This window comes from Myotis lucifugus, unplaced genomic scaffold (genome assembly GCF_000147115.1).
Source record: "Myotis lucifugus unplaced genomic scaffold, Myoluc2.0 scaffold_29, whole genome shotgun sequence".
Lineage (NCBI taxonomy): Eukaryota > Metazoa > Chordata > Mammalia > Chiroptera > Vespertilionidae > Myotis > Myotis lucifugus.
The window spans coordinates 3,956,840-3,969,165 of record NW_005871077.1 but is presented as its reverse complement, the minus strand read 5'-3'; the positions used below and the strand labels follow the sequence as shown (position 1 = coordinate 3,969,165).

Sequence of the window (12,326 nt, the reverse complement as noted above, 5' to 3'; positions counted from 1 at the left end):
CTTTGTAGTTTTTTTTAAAAATCAGCCATGTTTATGGTAATAGATTTTATTATGTAGAACCCCATTGACATTTTATTTATTTTTTTTGTTTCTATATGTAGACATATGTTCCATATCGAGATAGTAAAATGACAAGAATCCTTCAAGATTTCATTAGGGGGGAACTGTAGAACCACTATTGTAATTTGCTGCTCTCCATCATCATACAATGAATCTGAAACAAAATCGACACTCCTTTTTGGCCAAAGGTTTGTTGTTAAGCAATTACAAAGTCTGAACATAGATAGGCCTTTTATTGATTAAATCTAGGAAAATTGTTAATAGATATTGTTCACATGAGTACAGGTCCATTTTTTAGACTGCTTGGATTTGAATTAAGTTTTAGCACACATTAAAGTAAAATGTAGTCAAATTTATGTAAGAAGCTGCAACTCAGCATAAAAGAAAATAAACATTTGAATCAGGTAATACAGTACAAAGCTGATATATATATAAAATCCTATGCTAAACCTGTTGGTATAAGTGAGCAGATTCACATAATCTGTATGATATGATTAGCCTAAGAAGATAATGATGGCTTTATCTTTAAATTTCAACAATTTCCTTTCTTAAGTCAACCTTGCAAATAAATTGGAAAATATAGGCCTTCATGTTTTATCCTCATCAGGTTGCTGATTTTTCTTTTTAAGTTATTAACAGATGTTAGGGCTGACCCCAATTTAGTTGGGGTGTGAATAAGTACTATACTAATTATAGCTCCAAGAATAGTTAGGTTAACTGTACAAGGAAAGTTAAGTTACTTAGCTATATATACATACATTACCTAGAGAGATTAGCTGTCAATTGAAAATAATTTCAGTCACATTCTTTTTTTTCCCAATTACTTTTCTTAGGGCCAAAACAATTAAGAATACAGTTTGTGTCAATGTAGAATTAACTGCAGAACAGTGGAAAAAGAAGTATGAAAGAGAAAAAGAAAAAAATAAGACCCTCCGTAACACCATTCAGTGGCTTGAAAACGAACTCAACCGATGGCGTAATGGTAATAACTTAGGAAGCTGTCATTTTTAGTTGTTGGATAAAGATTTAGAGCTACTTTATAAATTTGAGATTTAGGTATAAATATAAATAAAATAACAAAGCATATCCATTTTCACTTTTTAGGCATTAGGCATCATCAAATAAAAATGAATAAAGTTTTTACATTAAATTCTGATTTTACCTGAAATAATAAATAGAGGCACAAAGGCCAACTTGGAAGCTATAAAAGTCACAAGATGGCAAGGTGCCTAGATTAGGGTGGAAGTAATAAAGATTTGATGACTGGATTACAGGATGGGGAAATAAAGGTAATTGCATCTTTTCAAATCTCAGGGACTGAGCGTATAAAGCTGGTTAGGAGCTGCTGAAATTGAATAAAATTGAAATTAGTTTTAGACAGGTGAATTTTATTAACTATTTTGTCTTATTTTAGGAGAGACAGTACCTATTGATGAGCAATTTGACAAAGAGAAAGCCAACTTGGAAGCTTTCACAGTGGATAAAGATATTGTTATTACCAATGATAAACCAGCAGCCACAATTGGAGTTACTGGAAACTTTACTGATGCTGAAAGAAGAAAGTGTGAAGAAGAAATTGCTAAATTGTACAAACAACTTGATGACAAGGTAGGTATTGTTCATGTTCTATTGTGTTGTAGAATATTATCACTATAGGTATTTTTATTTTCTAATTTAATGTATATTGGTCCTCATGACTATATACATCTCTCTTGATATCTGTTAGCCTTTTGACAATCATTGTATTAAAAACAAATCACAATCTGTTTCTATGCAGAGATTGTATGAGACATGTTTCTCCACCCCCTCATTTTTAAGCTAAAATAACTTTCTAAAGGAAATTTGGCATTGGATCATGGGAGAGACTTAATAAAATGGCCTCTTAGAATTGGGGATCTGAAGACTGATAAAAGATAATGTAAAAGATTAGATAGTGGAACATAACAGTAAAAATATCTTCCTGCATTGATTATATCAGTAGTGTGAAAAATAACAAATTATGAACAAATAGAGAGGAATGGAGGGAAAAGCAATAAGAGACTAGAAGAAAATAGTTCTAGTTTTGCTTTTTGTTCTTAGGTGGTATTATTTATATGTTTTAAGCAGAGATGGCAGGTTTGATGTAGCTTCATGGCCATTATTTTCAGTAATAACTTTGAACTTGTTAATTACTTTTTGCATTTAAAATATTTAATGAATAGCTTTTTTTCTTATTGCATGATAAATGTTTATCAGCTTCTTTTCTTACTGCAAAAGAAGTGTTACAATTATTGATAATTGAAAGAGATTATATCTGTTTTTACATTTTCTTAAGAGATCGGAATAAAATATGGTTTTGAAATAATTTGGAGGGGTGATAGTTATCTTAATTTTGTGTTAGGAAACAATTACAACCAGCTTGTGAGCAACTTGTTATATTGAAATTCTAGGATGAGGAAATTAATCAACAGAGCCAGTTGGTAGAGAAATTGAAGACACAAATGTTGGATCAGGAAGAGGTAAGTTGAATACTTTTCATGTTGTTTTCAGAAAAACTTTATAATTTGTCATTGAAATTGAAGACACAAATGTTGGATCAGTAAGAGGTAGTTTGTATGCCTTTCATATTATTTCCAGAAAAAGACAAATCTACAGAGCTCAAAATATACTGAATACATTAAAAAAAATTTTAATATGGGAATGCTTCATTGTGAATATCCTATAAGATTGATAGATCATGTGGTTGAAGCATAGAATGACTTTCTGTTAAAGTTTAATGTTGAATTCTAACTCGAGGGGAGAGGATAACTTTTTTAAAAAATATACTCTAACATACATCTCCTGAATTTCTTTTTAACTGTCTTCTACTTTACTTGCTTAAGGTACAGTGCTGTTTTGTCTTCTTATTCTCCCCCAAACATTCTTATTGATCCTTGGAAAAGACTTTTACTGTGAGCTGTAACAACTTTAGACTCCCTCTCCCTTAATGAAAAGTACAGTGTTTACAGTGAAAATGAAGAAAAGAATATAAAAAACAGTGTTTTAGTCTCATGCATTCACTTCAACACAGAGATATAGGTTAGGTCTAAATATTGATTTTTTAAATCCCATTGACTTTGTCTTTAATAATTGCATAAGTTGGGGTATAACTCTAGGGAAATGAGAATGTCAATGAATAAAGTCATTTTTTACATCTTCACATTTCTACCCTCATCTAACCTCTTGTTCATTTCTTCCATCTTTACTTCAGAGTTTCTCCTCCATAGTTTGTCACCTAGCTTGGACCTTCATTTTATCTCACCTGCAAAGCAGGGGAATAATTTAAAAATGGTCCTTCATTTAAGGTTTGTTTGGGGGAAGGGTGGCAAAGACTGTACAGGTTCAATAACAAAGAAATACCCACCATCAATCAGATGATCTTTATACTTATTTCAACTATAGCATTCTTTTTCAAAGGGCACTGGTCGAATTTGCCTAATTCTTTTTTTTTTTTACATTTTTTTATTGTTTACACTATTACAGATGTCCTCTTCTCCCCCTCCCCCCAGCCCCCCCTTGCCTACCTCCACACAAGCCCTTGCCTCCCCGCCCTCTTCCCTATGGCCATCTGCCTAATTCTTCATTATATTGTTCTGTCTGGTGCATTGTACTATTTTTTAGCATCCCTGGATCCTGCTTCTAAGTGCCAGTAGCATTATATATATATATACACATATATATATATATATATAAAAGCCTAATATGCAAATTGTCCCCACAGGTGTTCAACCTGGAGACCAGTTGCTTGCCATGACATGTGCTGATCACCAGGGGGTGGCACAGAACGAAGGAAGGCCCTGGCCGGCAGCTGGGGAAGGGAGGCCCCGGCTGGCAGCCAGAAGGCCCCAATCGGCCCTGATTGCCGGCCAGGCCTAGGGACCCTACCCGTGCACGAATTTCGTGCACTGGGCCTCTAGTTATTAATAATTCCCACACATTTCCATATGCCCCTACTTAAAAACCATTGACTAACTGGATGATTACAATGTCCTCCTAATTGCTAGTCTCTTGGCTTCTTTCCAGTTCAGATTTTTTATGCGAATACCAAGTTTTGCTGAGGCATAGCTCAGAAGCTACCCCAAAATCTACATTTTAAAGCAAATTTTCTAAACATCTATTAATTCCTTTCATTTCTATGCACACAAGTCATGAGGCTAGAATGCCTGTGTCTTTCTAGTACATTAATTTGCACTTGACTAAAATCTATCTGTCCTTGGCACCTTCTCCATTCCCTCTGCTTTCCCTACAAAAAATATCCTCACCCCTTTTATTTACTACCAAGCTCTTTGTTTGTCATCTCCTGTCCCACCTTTATGGCTCCTACATATCATCTTGTATCCATTTATTATGTACATCTTCTCGTCTATATTCCTCAATGACAGAGTTTTTATTTTATTAGAGTTTTTAATGACAATGTTTTTATTTGATTTTCTTCCACAGTGTCTAGCACCATCCTACACATAGTAACATTCAGTAAATCTGTTGAATGAATTCATGTTGTTACCACACTTAATAGCGTCTACATTTCCTCCCCTTTGTGCTTAACAAATAGGTGTGTTTTTTTTTATAACTGATATAGTACTTTGGTAACTTGACTCTTTCACGTAGCTTCTGGCATCTACCAGAAGGGATCAAGATAATATGCAAGCTGAACTGAATCGCCTTCAAGCAGAAAACGATGCCTCTAAAGAAGAAGTAAAGGAAGTTTTACAAGCCTTAGAGGAACTTGCTGTCAATTATGATCAGAAGTCTCAGGAAGTTGAAGACAAAACTAAGGAATATGAATTGCTTAGTGATGAACTGAATCAGAAATCAGTAAGATATAGTTTTTTCTTTCTTAAGACTTGATAAGTAGGTATATAGAAGGCAAAGACAATATACCAACCATCTAGAAAATTGTCAGTTCCATTCTAACATTAATTTGCTCAGACTTATGGCAGTAAATGAAAATGGAATCTAATTAATTTGGAAGTTGGACATTTCAAGGCAGAAAACATTACTCAATCTCTAGTTAAGTAATGCAGACTACTGTTCTTAATGGAGCACAGTATGGCAACTTTACATTGTTTATGAAGTCTAAAATATGTCTTAAGTTTAAACTGGGAGCTATTCCAGAACTAGATAGTTCAAGAAAATGAAAGCAAAAAAATAATATTTTTGAGAGTGTTAGACGTGTCAATACCTGTTGATATTTGAATTGATCTTTTATTTAATAGATTATCTAACTTTTATTTTTGCCTATCTACTAGGCAACTTTAGCAAGTATAGATGCTGAGCTTCAGAAACTCAAGGAAATGACTAACCACCAGAAAAAACGAGCAGCTGAGATGATGGCATCTTTACTAAAAGACCTTGCAGAAATAGGAATTGCTGTAGGAAATAATGACGTAAAGGTAAATAATAATAACCAAACAGTAAGTGTAATTATCTGGATGCAGCTCATTCTTTTGTTTATTTCTTATTACTTCTTATTTCTTTTTTTTTTTTTTAAATATACTTTATTGATTTTTTACAGAGAGGAAGGGAGAGAGATAGAGAGTCAGAAACATCGATGAGAGAGAAACACCGACCAGCTGCCTCCTGCACATCTCCCACTGGAGATGTGCCTGCAACCCAGGTACATGCCCTTGACCGGAATCGAACCCGGGACCCTTCAGTCCGCAGGCCGACGCTCTATCCACTGAGCCAAACCGGTTTCGGCTTATTTCTTTACAAAGTTCTTTTTCTAAAAATATATTTTTTTATTGATTTCAGAGAGGAAGGTATGAGAGAGAATCATTGATCAGATGCCTCTTGCATGCCCCTACTGGGGATCGATTCCACAACCTGGTCATATGCCCTGACCAGGAATTGAACCTGTGACCTCTTGGTTCCTGGGTTGATGCTCAACTGCTGAGCCACACCCGGTTGGGCCAAGTTCTTTTCTTACCCATTATCTCATCCTCATAATAGTCATGTGTAGTAGAGGGATGGTATTGTATTCATTTTAAATAGATGAGAAAAAAGAAAAAGAATGGGGTATTCAAGTAGATGAATATTCAGTAAGTAGCATTTATTTGGACTACATGTTCTATATAAAGATTTTGCCCTTAGAAATTATGCTAATAGATTACAATACATGACAGTATATAATTGAAACAATAGTGAAGATTAGCTCAGGGAATAAACTCATAAATGAATTGGCCCGTAGTTGCTTTACCATTTAAAAAGGAAAAGATGAGCACCACTAATTAATTTTTTTCTTTAACTTTTATTATGAAAAATTTCAAACATATAACTGAGGAAAATACTGTGAACCTCAGAGTTATCGGTTGTCAAAATTTGGCCACACTTATTTTATCTATGCCTTTTTCTTTTCTATTACATTTATTTTTGGATAATAATATTGGTATGTTATCACTAGGCATGTACTAAAAAAAATAAATAAAAGTGAGTGACCTGGTAGATTTTGAAACTTAGACCAAAAGGTAAACTAAGACTCTTAACTGCAAAAACATATAGAGCATGAAATATTTGTATGTTGCAGTAAGTTATCTGTTGGGACTTCACCTTTTTCATTAAAGCCTACTTATAGTTACAAACAGAACAAATTTATACTTGGGTTTATAGTGAGAGCATACTAAAGGCCAAATTTAGCAAGAATTGGAAATGAAGTAAAGGTTTTCAGTATGGAGCTTACATTACTTCTATTGGTTGTTATTCAGAGCTGCTGTCTATTGATGGAGGCAAAGATTCTTACAACCTCTCTCCTCATATGTCATTTTTTAATGTCAGCTCAACCTCACTGAAAAAAAGAAAAAGTGTTATTGTTAAATACTGGTGACTTCATTTGATCTCTTCATCAGCAGTCTGAATATTCTGTCCTATCCTTTTCATGGTAAAGTAATGGGAGATGTTGGAGCTATGTGGGAATCTTTGGGGTTGGAAAAGTAGATTTATTTTATATCATTGAACACTAGAAAGCTGTTGTTCAAAATTTGCTTTGTAGATTTTCAACTTCTTTTTAGAAAAATCTTTTTGTTTCATGTTAAAATAATCGTAATTTAAGTGAAAAAGTGGTAAAGACAGATATTAAAGAGTGGTAAAGACAGAAAATAAAGAGTCGCAAAGTGATAGAATACAGGTTTCCTGACTCCTAGACTCCTTTTCCCCCCCACTATTATAGCATTTGAAAGCAGGTCATCCTTGCAGATAGGTTCTTTAAAAAGAAATCTATGGATCCTCAGTATTTTTGTCATTTGCACATAATTCTTTTCCTGTTAACATCATCAATTAAACCCTGCTGAGCTCCACTTGTTCTGTGATTTTTACATTATGGTTCACTCTTTGTGGTACAGTTCTAAGGATTTTGACAAATGCATAATATAGATTCACCATTACAGTATCATAGCATAGTTTTACCTCTTAACATCACCTATCATCTCCTTTGCTTTTTCTATTCATACCCCTCCCCTGAACTCCTAATAACCACTGATCTAAAAAAATTCTCAATAGTTTCGCCTTTTCCAAAATTTCATATAGTTGGAAGCATATAGTATGTAGCCTTTTTAAAAACTGACTTTTTTCACTTAGTGTTCATTTAAGGGTTCTTCCATATCTTTTTGTGGCTTGGTAGCTTATTTTTATCACTGAATAATAAATAGCCTATGATATGGATATACCAGTTTGTTGAACCATTCACCTATTGAGGAACATCTCGGTTACTTTCAGTTTTTGACAGTTATAAATAAAACTGCTGTAAACATTCATGTACAACTTTGTCTATGAACATAAGTTTTCAATTCAATTGGATAAAAATACCTAGGAGTATGATTGTTAGGTTGTATGGTAAGACTATGTTAGCTGTGTAAGAAACTCTCAAAGTGACCATAACAGTTTGCATTCCCATCAGCAATGAGTAAGAGTTCCTGTTACTTCACATCTTCACCAGTATTTGATGTCATTACTTTTTGGTTTTGAGCCATTCTGATAGATGTCTAGTGGTATCTCATTGTTGTTTTAATTTGCATTTGAATTGCATATATTTCTACCAGTCTGTGGCTTATCTTTTTATTCTTCTCATAACAGTATCTTTTACAAAGCAGAAATTTTAACAAAGTAAAACATACCAATTTTTTCTTTCATGGGTTATGTTTCTGATGTTTCTGAAAACTCATCTCCAAATTCAAGGTCATCTAGATTTTCTCCTGTGTTACCTTCTAGAAGTTTTTTTTAGTTTTGCATTTACATTTATGTCTATGATCTATTTGGAGTTAAATTTCCTGAAAGGTATGTCTGTCAGAACTCATTGTTTTACATGGGGATGACCACTTGCTCCAGCAAATTTATTGCAAAGACTATTCTTTCTCCATTGAATTGCCTTTGCCCCTTTGTCAGAGATCAACTGACTGTCTTTGCGTGCATCTATTCCTGGGCTATATTCTGTTCCAGAGATCTATTTATTTATTCTTTTGCCAATATCACATCATTTTGATTACTGTAGCTTTATGGTAATTCTTGTTGTTGGGTAGCATTAGTCTTCCAACATTGCTCTTCTTTAATATATTGTTGGCTGTTTAGGGTCTTTGCCTTTCCATGTAAACTTTAGAATCTATTTGTTGATATCCACAAAATAACTTGCTGGGATTTTGATTGAGATTATATTAAATACACAGATCAACTTGGGAAGAACTGATATTTTACCAGTATTGTCTTCCTATCCATGAATGTGGAATATCTCCATCTATTTAGTTCTTTGATTTCTTTCATCAGTGTTTTATAATTTCCTCATAGAGATCTTACATATATTATATTACATTTATACCTAAGTGTTTTTTCTTTTTGGCACTAATGTAAATGACACTGTGTTTTTCATTTCAAATTTTTGTTGTTTGTTGCTGTTAGAAAGGAAAGGAAAGGAAAGTGATTGACTTTTGTATGTTAACCTTATATCCTGCGATGTTACCATAATGGCTTATTAGTGCCTGGAGTTTCTTTAATAATTATGTCATCTGTGAACAAACACAGTTTTATTTGTTCCTTCTCAAGCTCTACTTAATTTTGACACTAAGTATTATACTGGAATTTTATAATGAAAGTATAGAATGTACAGTGACCACAGTTTCTCTTTGGTGAACTTCAAAGTCATCATTTCTATGCCACCTAAACATTCTTATCTATTAAGTTTTAAACTGGGAGTTACATGTGATTAACAATAAATTTACTGAAAAGAGCCTGGAAGAGGAAATCCAAATATTGAAAGAGGTAGAATTGATCAGGGTTTTTTTGGTATGTTTGTTAGGTGGGTGTTTCTTTTTTCCGTGTAGACATATATTAGCATTAAGTTTAGAAAGGAAAGAAGGAAGGCAAAAATTAAGCTCTATTTTATTTGCCCTTTTTAAAAACAAATATATTTCATAAAAGAAAAACTCCAGACTTCCTATGAATATTGAGTAATATTAAAATATAGTTAATTTTGTTCTAAGTTTTAGAGTCTAATTTGGTAATCGCACTGGATATTTTTCCTTTATTTATTTATTTTTTTTACTTCACTGTTTTCTCATAGCAGCCTGAGGGAACTGGCATGATAGATGAAGAGTTCACCGTTGCAAGGCTCTACATTAGCAAAATGAAGTCAGAAGTAAAAACAATGGTAAAACGTTGCAAACAGTTAGAAAGCACACAAACTGAGAGTAACCAAAAAATGGAAGAAAATGAAAAGGAGTTAGCAGCATGCCAGCTTCGTATCTCTCAAGTATGTATTAACAAAAAAAGTTTCTATTTTTAATAGCCACATATAAGTTTTATTTACTGTAAAAATTTTAAGAAAAACAAACTTCCATAGGTTATTTTGAGTAACAAAATAGGTTAATTTTATCAGTTTTTCCTAGTCTAGCTGCATTAATAATAACATGAATGATTTGACTGGGTTGTATTTGCTAACATGTATATGTTAAGTATATAGATTTACTAGAAAGATGTGACTGTTGAAGAATCTAGAGGAATTCTGGGGTAGACAAAACTGCAGGGCCAATTTTCTGGCTTTTCCAGTTTATTGAATGAGGCCAGTCACCAAGAATAGGAATTGTATATGGAGGGAAGAAGGTAATACCATATGGAGAAAACAATATCTCTTTTTTTCAGCCTTTAGTGCCTTTGCTTACAAGTGTTTTAAGCTATACAGATGACCATTTTATTGATTAAATTCTTTTTCATTGTAAAATTGTGCTCTGAACATTTTAGGTTTGTGTCTTTGAGTGTATTATATATTAATACATCGATAAAACTTGCTTATTTTCAAATATTCTTAACAATAAAAAGCGTACATGAGAATTTTCCCACTTCATATCATTACATTTTTCCCAAAAGCATGAAGCCAAAATTAAATCATTGACTGAATACCTTCAAAATGTGGAACAAAAGAAAAGACTGCTGGAGGAATCTGTTGATTCCCTCAGTGAAGAACTAGTCCAGCTTCGAGCACAAGGTATTAACTTCTAATTATTTGAGTTATATATATATTAATTTATCCTTTAGTATAATTGTAAATTTATATTTGCACTGATAATGAATAGTAGGAATCGGGATAACTTGAAATAGAGAACAAATAATGTGTTTTAATATGGCTTTGAAACATTTTTGAAGTTGTGTTTGAATATGAAGTAGCCAATCTGGGAATTTCCCACGAAGTTACGAGGTCACACATACATATGAAGTTTATACACACACACATATCTTAACATAGGAACTTACAAAGCTGTCTCATTTCCCTACCGTGCCTTAACCCATTTCTTCTGGGATTAGGTAAAGAAAATAAAGGTAACCATAGTATCAATCAACACAAAGGATCTAAGTCAATATGTTGCTGAGCTTAGCAAGATTTACTGTGTGGCATTTGGATAGGTTAAAGTCAGGAACTGCTAAGGAACATGTCCCTCATAAAAGCCATTTTCTCCTTGGTTTATATGAAGAACTTTAAGGCTTATTTCCTCTCTTGTTTTCTCTCCCTGTCCAAACAGAGAAAATGCATGAAATGGAAAAAGAGCACTTAAATAAGGTTCAGACTGCAAATGAAGTTAAGGCAAGTGTAATGTAATTGGATTCTAATGGCTTTAATTCATCATTATTTATTTTCATTAGTCTGATTTAATATCCTTTCCCCCGCAATAATTTTAGCAAGCTGTTGAACAGCAGATCCAAAGCCACAGAGAAACTCATCAGAAACAAATTAGTAGCTTGAGAGATGAAGTTGAGGCAAAAGAAAAACTTATTACTGATCTTCAAGAGTAAGTATATTTTTCTTTCCTCTAAATATTAAAAACTAACTCAGAAAGATTGACTATTTAGGTAAAAGGAAATAATTGGTTACTGGTAGATAATATGTTCTATTAGATACCTGCATTTTTCATTGAAATTGTAATATTTGACTTGAAAATAAATTTGTTCATTTCTAACTTCTAAGTTCCTGGGAAAAATATTTTTGGGGTCTTTTGATGTAACTATTCAGTAAAAAGAAAAAAAAACACACAAAACTTTAACCGTTATTGCAAATAGAAACCACAGTTTTTTTCAAATCATTTCATTCCTTTTAAAAGATATTCTTAACTGAAAAAACTATATTGGAAATTGTGGGCTTTAAATTTTTTAAAAAGTAGAAGTTGTCTTCTTCATTTATCAAAAAGACATTTTTCCCACCTTTGTAGCCATATGCATATAATATAGAATTTATGGAAATTGGAGGTTTGTATTTATATCATGATTTGAGTAGGAGGAACCAAAGGAGCATAAGAAAAAATGAAGACAAAGTTTGGGATGTGTATCTTACTGTTGATACTTAATGGATTTAGGGACAAGGATTTGGGGAAATGAAAGATATAGACGGCTAAAATCATGGTTTTAAACCAAAATATGAAAAACATTAGTATTGCTGAATGTAGCCAGGTCCTCTTAACTCCACCTACGGGGAAGTGAGGGGGGGACCACAGGAGGCTTTGGTTGTTTGACTAGTGAGATTATAGAATTTAAGAGTTTGAAAGTCTTAATGACAACATTCAGAAAATGGTGGTGTTGATTGATGTTGTAGGGGTTTTCTTTTCCTTTTGTCAGCCAAAACCAGAAAATGATGTTAGAACAGGAACGCCTGAGAGTAGAACATGAGAAGTTGAAAGCTACAGATCAGGAAAAGAGCAGAAAACTACATGAACTTACGTGAGTTAATGTTTTAATTCAAGTTTTAAATTTAAAACTAAGGGACTGTGGGTATTACTATC

At 33.1% G+C, this 12,326-nt stretch overlaps 1 protein-coding gene across 1 annotated transcript in view; it reads left to right on the top strand.

The window, feature by feature from the left end:
* KIF5B (kinesin family member 5B) overlaps window positions 1-12,326 on the top strand; it is a 72,668-nt gene that overhangs the window by 49,788 nt on the left and 10,554 nt on the right. The window contains 12 exon segments of the mRNA XM_006086673.3: window positions 102-149; window positions 151-248; window positions 894-1,042; window positions 1,475-1,668; window positions 2,490-2,558; window positions 4,687-4,893; window positions 5,328-5,471; window positions 9,623-9,811; window positions 10,426-10,543; window positions 11,076-11,137; window positions 11,233-11,342; window positions 12,163-12,264. Of these exon segments, the coding sequence (XP_006086735.1) occupies window positions 102-149; window positions 151-248; window positions 894-1,042; window positions 1,475-1,668; window positions 2,490-2,558; window positions 4,687-4,893; window positions 5,328-5,471; window positions 9,623-9,811; window positions 10,426-10,543; window positions 11,076-11,137; window positions 11,233-11,342; window positions 12,163-12,264 (1,490 nt within the window).